Source organism: Cyprinodon variegatus, unplaced genomic scaffold (genome assembly GCF_000732505.1).
Source record: "Cyprinodon variegatus isolate N-32 unplaced genomic scaffold, C_variegatus-1.0 Scaffold180, whole genome shotgun sequence".
Classification (NCBI taxonomy): domain Eukaryota; kingdom Metazoa; phylum Chordata; class Actinopteri; order Cyprinodontiformes; family Cyprinodontidae; genus Cyprinodon; species Cyprinodon variegatus.
Window position 1 is genome coordinate 50,940 of NW_015150633.1, and position 10,063 is coordinate 61,002.

The window sequence follows — 10,063 nt, forward strand, 5'->3', positions numbered from 1 at the left end:
TCCCCAAAACATATTTTGATATAAAATAATTCAAATTCAGAGGTAACAACATTGTGAGAGTGTAAAAATGACCAGCAGCCAAGACTAGATACCTGCTGATACACTGTCTGTGATTTGTTATGCTAGCATCACCAGAATGAGAGAAAAATTTAGTCTAGGATTTTTGCAAACTGCCTGAAGTGCTAGAAGTGTTTTTGTAACAATACTGCCACACTTCAAGCTGAGGTGTATGTATCAGTTATCAGTAGTGGCCAAAACTTAGTAAGCTGAGGAAAGTGTGAATAAATATATTTATTTTTTGAAGGTGAATTGTTTCTGGGATTGATATGAATTAAACATATCCTAGAAGTCGTTCTAATTTCAAATAAGTTAATTGAGTTAAGAAAGAAAACATAGAACATATTGCAGTCCTTCTTCTTAGCTTTGATGATTTGCTTCAAACATGATGAAATGGAGTAACTAGTGTCTCCTCCACTCTCAATATATAAGAAGGGATAAGGAAAAAAGAAGGAAAGTTCACAAAGAGCCAGTCATATAATAAAGACATACCAGACCAGAAACCTTTCTTTTACATAAATATCATAATAAAAGTTAAAAACTTTTTGTTTGATGGGGGAAAAACCCAGCTGTATTAGAACATTAAAATGGAAGGCACAGATTTTTTTTCTTACACCGTCATTATTATTTTTTTTTACTATAGACATCTTTTCGATGCAGTTATAAACCTATCAGAGATTCTCCAGTTAAACAAAAGTAACAGCTAATTGTTTTATAACTTCAGAAAATACCACACAAAATATGCAACATTTATGAAATAAGAACTTTTATTCATAATATATTCATACTTGTACACAAGTAAAATAAATGCATATCTATGATTCCATTGCAATCTCCAATGAATAAAAGCATGGCATTCATTTCACAAATGCTCCCCATATTTCCTTTCTTTCATGAAAATATAGAACTAAAATCCAGGGGAGGCAAAACATTTGTTTGAATAAACATAAAAAAAACATTGCAACAAATGTATGATTTTGAATAAATAATGAGAGGGGAATTATTTTTCTTTTTTAAACAGACCAAACATTCTTGGTATTCATTGTGTCTCTGATTTGTTGCATGACGTTTTTTTAATCACCTATGATTTAGTCCTTTGTTTTGTTCTGTCACGATCTGTCTAAATAAACGCTTTCAACGGGGAAAATGGGAGAATTCTCCCAGGTGTAGCTTAGACACAGTACAGTTGAGTACATAGAGAACAAACAATTTTGGGCACCAAATCAATATTTACATTGGATCTGTATTGTTCTGTAAAGGCATCCATTTCTTTTATTGTACTGTTTTCCTTATTGTTTGTCTCCAGCGATGTTGGGTCAACATGACTCCCTGTTTTTCAGTCACTGCCTGTTGTAGGTGTCACTGGATCTTCTGTATCATTGTCATTAGCATAAACATTCTTTAGTCCTTTGTGCAGAGTGTTGTCAGGAGTCCTAAGACATGGCTAAAGATATCCAAATCATGGGAATTATAAGAAAGTGCAGCACTTGCAAAGTAGAGCTCTGGCTTTTACTGCAGTGGGCATCCAATTTGGGTTTTTTGGAACACTTCTTTTTCTTTTTGTTTGACGCTGTAGATGATTCCGGATTCTCTATGAACTCTGGGTTTAGATTTTCCAATGTCTTGTCCAGGTTGTTAGATAACGTTCCGAGTGGCCCATCATTCTGCTTATTCTGGGTCTCATTTTTTGTTCTTTCTTGGAGCTTGTAATTGGTCTTGGACATGTTCTCCTTTCCCTTCAGACCATTATTAGTGATCTGTCGACTCTTTCCTGACAGGATGGAGGACTTGTCATTATCTCCAAGACAACACCTGGGAATGGTGTCACCTAGAGGACTTTCAGTTGAAGAAAATTTTCCAGCCTGTGCCTTGGAATTGAAAAGACTTGTCTGGATATGTGTTGTTTCAATGCATCCCTCCAATTCTTCACTTTTCAGTTGTTTCAAGTCTTTTCCTGCCAGGAACTCTGGGACATGACACTCCAATTCTGAGCTGGAACCTTTGAAACGTTTGAACCAGTCCCATATGGTCCTTGCCCGGCAGTCACAAATCCACTGATTACCGTTTAAGCGCAAATACTGGAGAGAAATCAGGGGGTCCATTGTCTCCCCAGTCAAGACAGTAAGGTTGTTGAAGAACAGAAACAGGGATTTTAATTTACCGAGATCACTAAAAGCACTGGGTTGGACAAAAATTACCCTGTTTTGATGCAGTAGAAGCCGGTCTAAATTTATTAGGCCACGAAACATGTTGTCAGTTACTATCTTAATCTTGTTGTTGTGCAGGTAAAGATAGGTGAGGTTGGCAAGGTCCACAAAGGTGTCATCATGCAGTGTGGGAATGTTATTGTCCTGCAGATAAAGGTACTGGAGAGAGAACATTCCTCGGAAAACCCCAACAGGGAGCTCTGACAGGCCACACCTGTGCAGGTGAAGGGTGTGCAGCTTAGTTAAACCCCTAAAGGCTGTTGGGCTAATGGTGCGGAGGTTGCTGTTATCGCCAATGTCCAGTTCCTCCAATTTTTCCAAACCAAAAAAGGCTCCAGCCTCAATGTAGCTTATGTTATTTGAGTAGAGCCAGAGAACAGTAAGATTGTGGCAAGAACTGAAGCTAGTGGACCTCACCACAGTCAGCTTGTTACTCTGGAGGAATATCCGTTGGCTCCGTACAGGAATCTCTGAAGGAATGGAAAACAGTCCTTGTTGTTGGCAAGCAACAGTGGGCCTGGGCTCACTGTAGCACACACACTTGGCAGGGCAGCTGTCAGTTTGAGGCAATAGGTTCAGCCACATTACTAGGAAAAGGAGTCGCCCCCCTGTGGAGACAAAGAAAAGACAGAAGAGGTTCAGTAAATGAGGTATTAAATACTGAATTAAATTACATACAATGCAGAAAATGTGTACACAGAGATAATCTTAGCCAGTAAAAATAAAACCAGACAACCTTAAGAGCATTTTAAATAGGAGCAGTTACAGTTGTATGAAATAGCAGACAAAAAAAAAAAATCCTAAATTGTCTTTAGAATTGAGCTTAAATGCTGAAAACATTTAAACACATGTTTAACAATCCCATTATAATTCGCTGTATGTTATAGCTTTGATGTTATTTGACTGAAAGCAGCATGAGTCCTGCCATTCATTGACTCATTTGAATTTGAATGGGTGAGTATTATATGTGAAAAAACCATAACAGACATTACAAATGTTTTTTTCATTGAAATCAAGGTTGACTTGGTATCCGAATGTATGAAAGAAATTACTTAAGCAAACACGACAAAAAAAATATCTTGCAAAAAAGTTTTTATATATTTTTTACTAGACAAGAAAACTCAAGAATGGAGGCTATATTTAAGAATGACCTGAAAGATTCCCTTTAGATTATTTAAAAAGGACATTAATTGAGTTTAAATATCAAACTGAAAGTTCCTGTAACTTAAATTATGTTGAATGAGTAAAAAATGTGAAGTGATAAAAAAAAAATAATAAGAAAAAAAGCTTTGCTAAAGTGCCTTAAATTTACAATCATGACACTAAAATATCAATTATTTTGGGCCCATCAAGTTTAATCTATGACTTTAGACATTTTAAGAGGTGATAGAATTATCAGCAAGGTTTATATATTTTTTAGAGTCTGACTTTCATTTTCTCACTATCCAGTTTTAATGGACTGTGTTCATGTAATACATCAAATCCACTGCCCATTCATACTAAATGGTTTCAAAAGAATAAAAGACAACCATAAAATAGATGTTATAAAACTACAGCTGGCACTTTAACTAGCTAGTGATAGTTCAAAACTTAGTATCTGGTAGTCACATTAGTTTGTTTAAAGTCACAGCATGACCCCCTCATATGGCAGAGGAGCTGAAAACTAGTATAACTAATATTAATAGGTAAAGATATTTTTGATCCAAACAGTACATGAGCTTAATATCAATCTCAAGATGATGAAATAGGTGGTTTTAGAGTTTCCCCATTATCTGTTCCATTATTCAATAATTAAAGCATTAGCCTTTGTGATGGCTATGGGTATCCATGGTATAAGCAAGCTTTAATGACTTAAGGAAAAAAAATGCGTCATTAGATTACACTTAACACACTTAATCGCTAAAATGTAATTAACCAGACTTGAAAAGAATTAATAACAACATAAAACCTCCCATCTTGGCCTGCACATACAAATAAAGTTTTCAGGGGCAGCCTAAATGTACAATGTTCAATAAGGGCATCAGCACTATGGCCTATATTTATTTTCATTTTTTACCATTATTAGAAATAAAACATAGATTACTTTAGCTAAAATAATTTATTTATTGTGTCCTCTGCCACGGTTCAGATGAGCTTCCTGAACAATGATACTATAGCGGAAATGGGGTTCGATGACAACACATAAACGAACCCTGCTGACAGTGCTGTACAACTGAGTAAGTTATGAAGGTTATCTACTGCTGCTCATCCATTCTTTGTGTACAGATGAAGGTGTCAAGGTTCCACAAGCTGGAATAATCAGATATTCCTCTGATATTCATCCGATTCCCTTAGTCCTGTTCAAATCTCATTATAACTTAAAATCTCCTATTTTCTCTCCAATACACATGTTAGGGTTTTGAGGGTTTGCAGGCATGACAGGTGGTGAGTGTGTGTAAAAATGTCTAAGCCTTACTCATTCCTCCTTACAACCCCCCCACTCCTCCTCTTCTCATTCGCCTGCAAAGTGTTGTGGTGCAGCTCATCTATGGACCTTGTTAAATGGGGCTCTGCTGTGGCCTGACAGCAGCCCTCTGCTGCACTTTCCTTCTAGCCTCCCCGCTCAGCCGTCAGACTGCCACCGGAAAGCTGTCAAGAGTTTCCACTCTTTCTGCACCACAGCACTTTTCCCCTAGCATACACTAACAATAGCTAGATTTTACCTCCTAACATGCTTTGTGTATCTCCCTTTTTAGTTTACATTTTTTCCTCAACGGCCTATTTCTGTCTCTGCACTTTGGGTAAAAAAAAAAACTAATTCCTAAAAACTAAGAATTATATTTCTCTTTGTGAGAAACTGTTAATAGAAAGAATGACCCCCAAAGATCATCAACCGACTTGGCAATATTTATTTGTGGCTTATTAAACCTATCGTCAATTTTGCATATCACTGATGATATCGTATACTTTATATATCATAATGTCAGGACAGGATTTTCAAAGTTGTTATTGTCAAGCTAACTCAAGTAGTATTCTGTAGAAATGTAGGTATTTTTGAAGGCAACTATTAACAAAATAATGTAAAGCTAATAAGACATAAAAGTCTGCTTATTAAAGAAAAACAAAATTGGAAAACTCACTGCCGCCTGATTTTTATAGTAGTTCAAGTTATTATCATACATTTAGATGGAAACAAAAAATACAAAAAAACAAACACAAATGTTCTCCTCAAAGTCTGAGATTGCTCCAAATCAACCTCATGCAATCCTTGATTTGGAGATAAAAGCTGCCTCATCTTAATGTGGTCTATTTGTTCTTTCTTCATGCACAGCCACTGGGTTGATATGTAAAGACCCATACAGTCCCAAAGTCAAAGCTATATTGTTCCAGATCTTGCTGTAAATTTCTATCCTTGGATTTATCATTTGTGTAGAATTAAAAAAGAAAAAAAAATAATCTACATAGCTCATTCAGCAGGTTGCACAAATTTCAATAGTAATTTTCTCGAAATTCCAAAGCAGAGAGACTTGAGATTGGCTCATGTAGTGCTAAACTAAAGAATAAAGCACATTGTTAGCCCATTTTGTATTTGAAATTGAGTATACTTAATCTCTTTAAATTATTTATCCTTTTAAGAATGACAATTAATGAAAAAAGCCAGGACAAAGAAAGATGGGGCAGGGGGGTTAACTTTGTTTAGCTGTGGAAATAGTTGGTTTGGGGAGGGACGGGACACAGCAAAGTTTTTGTAACCAAGGCAAAAATGAAACAACTGGTGTAAAAGATTAAGACATACACTGGGTCTCCAAATATGGACATCTATTCTTTGCGGTTCAATTGCATTCTGTGATCAGGTTGCTGAACAAGCAATTTCCCAAACTTTAAATTCTGACCGACAGTGTAAAACATTTATTTATAATTCATCCTTTATGCCTAAATATTGCTTTGTTTTTTGACAAAACACAGGGAAAAAAACACCACAATTGCTGGCTAAAACCTGGTCTAAATTGTCAGTTATTACTTTGAGAGAGAACTATTAACTTTGGTGATGCTCTTTATATGATTTTGATTGCTCTTTTGATTGCTGTCAGCACAGATTTAGGAGTTTATGAACAACACATGGAGCTATTAGTAATAAAGCATGGCAAGGATTTGAAATGTTATGGCTTCAAAATGACATAATTCTTCACAACGTTCAGTCTTTAGTCATTTTAATAAATCAAAGTTTCAGAGTGACCCAAGTATTATCTGGCTATATACACTGCAAAAAAATGTAATCTTAATAAGTAATTATTTCTTTAAATAAGTGCATTTTTTCTTGAATTGAGGAGGTAAATGAGACACTTTGCCAATGGAACAAGATAATTCACATTTGAAATAAGAAAAAAAACAATTGCATTGTCTTATTTCAAGTGAATTTAATCTAATTGTCTTATTTTAAGAGTAAATATACTCATTCCATTTGCAAATCCTCTTACTTACCAACTCAAATTAAGGGTAAATACACTTAATTTAATAAATCTTTACTTATTATTTAGCTTGTTTTTGCAGTGTAGAGAATAAGAGCTACGTGCTCTACCTTTCCTAGCCGTTTTGATGCTCTACCTGTTAAATCTAACAAATAGAGCTCTTGTTTAAAAAAAGCCAGCTGTTGAGAAGCATTAATCTAATTGAAACTTAAAGAGTTTACCATTAATTTCCTGTATCTTTATTGAAATTTTAGTTTTAAGTGTATTTGGTATGCTAAGCGATTAGCCTGAGTTTATTAGGGTTAAGTTGCATGCACAGCTAATTTCCAATGTTGTTGAAGAAGAATTGAGTTCTTTATTTTTAGCTAATAGAAACTGATATATGAATCATTGACATTGATACATGAAATACCAGGAATTTAAAGAGTTATTGTTAACATTGCCATCAGTCAGTGAATCAAATTAAAGTGACAATTACATATCATGGATTATATTATTATACATACGTTTCCAGCGTCAATTAATAGTTTGTATATTCGCATTTAAATAATGTTAAGTAGCTCTTTGAAATCTTTCTTTTAAATATTATAATGAAACTGTGATACCGAGGTATTTTTAACTAAGGTTGACAAATCTTTAGAATCTCATAATAGCCCATAATGACTGTAGACTTACAGTCACTTACTCTTCTCCTATCTCTTTTGTCAAAATATGATTTAGAGCAGTTCTCTCCCTCTTTCATACTTTACTAGCATCTTCTTTTCTTTAAGATTGTCCTACTAAAGCAATATCACTTTGTCTTGAAGCAGAAACATTTTTTTCTTTTTCTTTTTTTCTTTTTATGTGCAGGTTCTTTTTAGTTCAAATAACTCCTGTTTTATCTTGCATTGGGTTGTTAATCACTCTGCTGAAATCACTGCACTCTGTTTTTGGGGCTCATTGTGCCTCATGTTTTTACTCAGCTTAACCCACTGAAGTAAAAGAAAGATGTCATGGTGTGTTATTTAGAAAAGAATGGGAAACACATCGTTTGAGGGGAAAAAATTAAAAAATACAACTTTCTTTTGAAACTGCCAAAAGAATTTTGTTTTCTTTGAAGTATTACTTTCTTTAGGTAAGGTAATGGGTCATTACCAGTGGGTATCGTCTGAGTTGTGACGCATAGGGCAGTTTTTAAACTTTATTTTTTTATATGTTTATGACAAACATTGGTTCCATTGTGCTAATATCTGCATTTTCTTTTATGACACACAGCTTTCTAATTAGAGAAAAAGATTTTTTTTTTCTCAGTCACAAGTCCATGATCATATGCTATTTCCCAATTTATTGCATCACATCACAACGAATTGAATTGTGTCACAATTCACTAAATAAGACTTAATCACAATAAAATGCTAAATTGGATCATATCAAATCTTTAATTGTTGGTCATCAATCTTTAATGAAACTGAGTGTATTATCATGAATTACAAAGCAGTGATACAAAATTATACAGCTCCTATTTTCAGATGCCTTTATAAAAGAACAAAGAAAGTTTTTTGCAGAGTATCTGGTGGCTCGTTTCGGGTCCACGGAGGATGCAAGCCTCACCAATCAACAGTCTGAACCATTTAAAAAGTATTGTTTGATGTAAAAATTGCTCAGTATTGTTTACTTATTTGTGGAGCATTTTTTGATTAAACATGAGGAATTTGTCGGTATAGTAAAGCTATAAAAACAGCAGAGAAAAGTCAGGCTAAGTCATGCACTGTAATATAGAGTCCACACTATTTAATGGAAAAAAAGTCCATCTGAGTTCTTTCTAGCAAGGGCATCATTCCACTTAAATCAACAAAAAATGGTTCTCCCGACACTATAAGTCACTTTACCTTAAAAATACATTCTCCAAATGCTTTTCATCCTCAACTCCACAATACACAGAGAATATTCCTTAGACTTTCTGTGTTTTCAAATAGCATGCTGTGAAAAGAATTAGATAGCACAGAATCTAATCCGTAGAGGGAAAGCCTGTTAACTCTATGATTAAAAAGCATTGGCAGTTAATCATTGATAAAATATGCATTATCAAACTTTACAACACTAGTCATTAAACTACATTAATATGTGTTATGTGCCCATACTTAAGGATTTTTGATTGACAGTGGCCAGACAGCGAGACGTTTTTACTCATTAGTCGAGAGGGAAAATTGATGATTCAGTCATAACAGTTATCTTGTGACTGGTCTCCTACCCTTGTTTCTGGGGTTTAGAACACTAAAATACACCCGCTGTAGAAATGTGTTATGTGTTTCAAATTCGTTAATGAATACTGATGAATTTAATTAAAGCTACAGTGTGTAATAATTACAGGGATATACAGTCAGAAATGTAATATATTATACATAACTATGTTATTTATCATCATCTACTAGGAGCACAGCCTCTTAACCTTAATATTTGCGTTGCCATGGAGGCAGACATCTTTGCGCTACGGCAGCGCAGAGCCAACAAACTAGCGATTGCGAGATCGCCCATTACGCTCGAAAGTAACTACGGCAAGTTGAGAGAGATGAACTGAGACGGTACTGAACAATAGATGGCAGTATTATGCCTGAGAAGCGTCTGTAAAATTATCTATGTAAACAAACCTCATCACTTGAGAAGGTAGGTGATGCGGACGTCGTGGAAGACATTTTGTCCCGTAACGCTCGCCGTACTGTTGAGGGGAGAAGCGGTGGGGGGGAGATGTTCATGTTGCTGCGGTCTGCAGTCTGGACGTTAGATGTCACTGAAAATTACACACTGTAGCTTTAAAGGCATAGTGGAGGATGTTCTTTTTCCGGGTGGATCATCAAAATAAGTGGTCCTCCTAATTGTCAATCATCCTAGTAATATGTTAATGTAAGGTCGTCCTACGTATTTCGTTGCCATTTTGACTTACCGGTGCTGAATCTGTCATAGTAGAAAAATTACAAATCTTCTTTCGGAAAGTAAGCTTGTATGAGTGCTATAAACAGCAACTTTTAAATGGAGCGTGCGCGAGGAGAAATTGGCTCGTGCATGCTCTTGCACACGTCTAACAGGCGTTTCCTCTCAGGAGCGGGTACAGGGTTGTGCATGTGCATTTTTTATTTTAAGTGGAGAGGGCGGGTCTTTAAAAAATCCTCAACAATGCCTCTAAGAACAGCAAAGCCTCCTGTGTTTTAGAGAGCAGCTGCCACTGATCAGCATTCATTCAGCCAGCCAGAAAGACATTTTTATATCAAGCTCCAGGAGCTAAAACCAGAGATTCCTCTCTAAGGTGACACTCCCCAATGGGCTCTATGCACAGCTCCACTACTTCCTGAATTTAAAGCAGCTCCTTTGTTTCCT

General features: G+C 35.5%; 1 protein-coding gene across 1 annotated transcript in view; it reads right to left on the minus strand.

Annotated features, from left to right (window-relative positions):
• Positions 1-850: 850 nt before the first annotated feature.
• Positions 851-10,063, minus strand: part of rtn4r (reticulon 4 receptor) — a 62,303-nt gene continuing 53,090 nt past the window's right edge. The window contains exon 2 of the mRNA XM_015378835.1: positions 851-2,872. Within this exon, the coding sequence (XP_015234321.1) occupies positions 1,491-2,872 (1,382 nt within the window). The 3' untranslated portion in view covers positions 851-1,490. The remainder of the gene's footprint in view (positions 2,873-10,063) is intronic.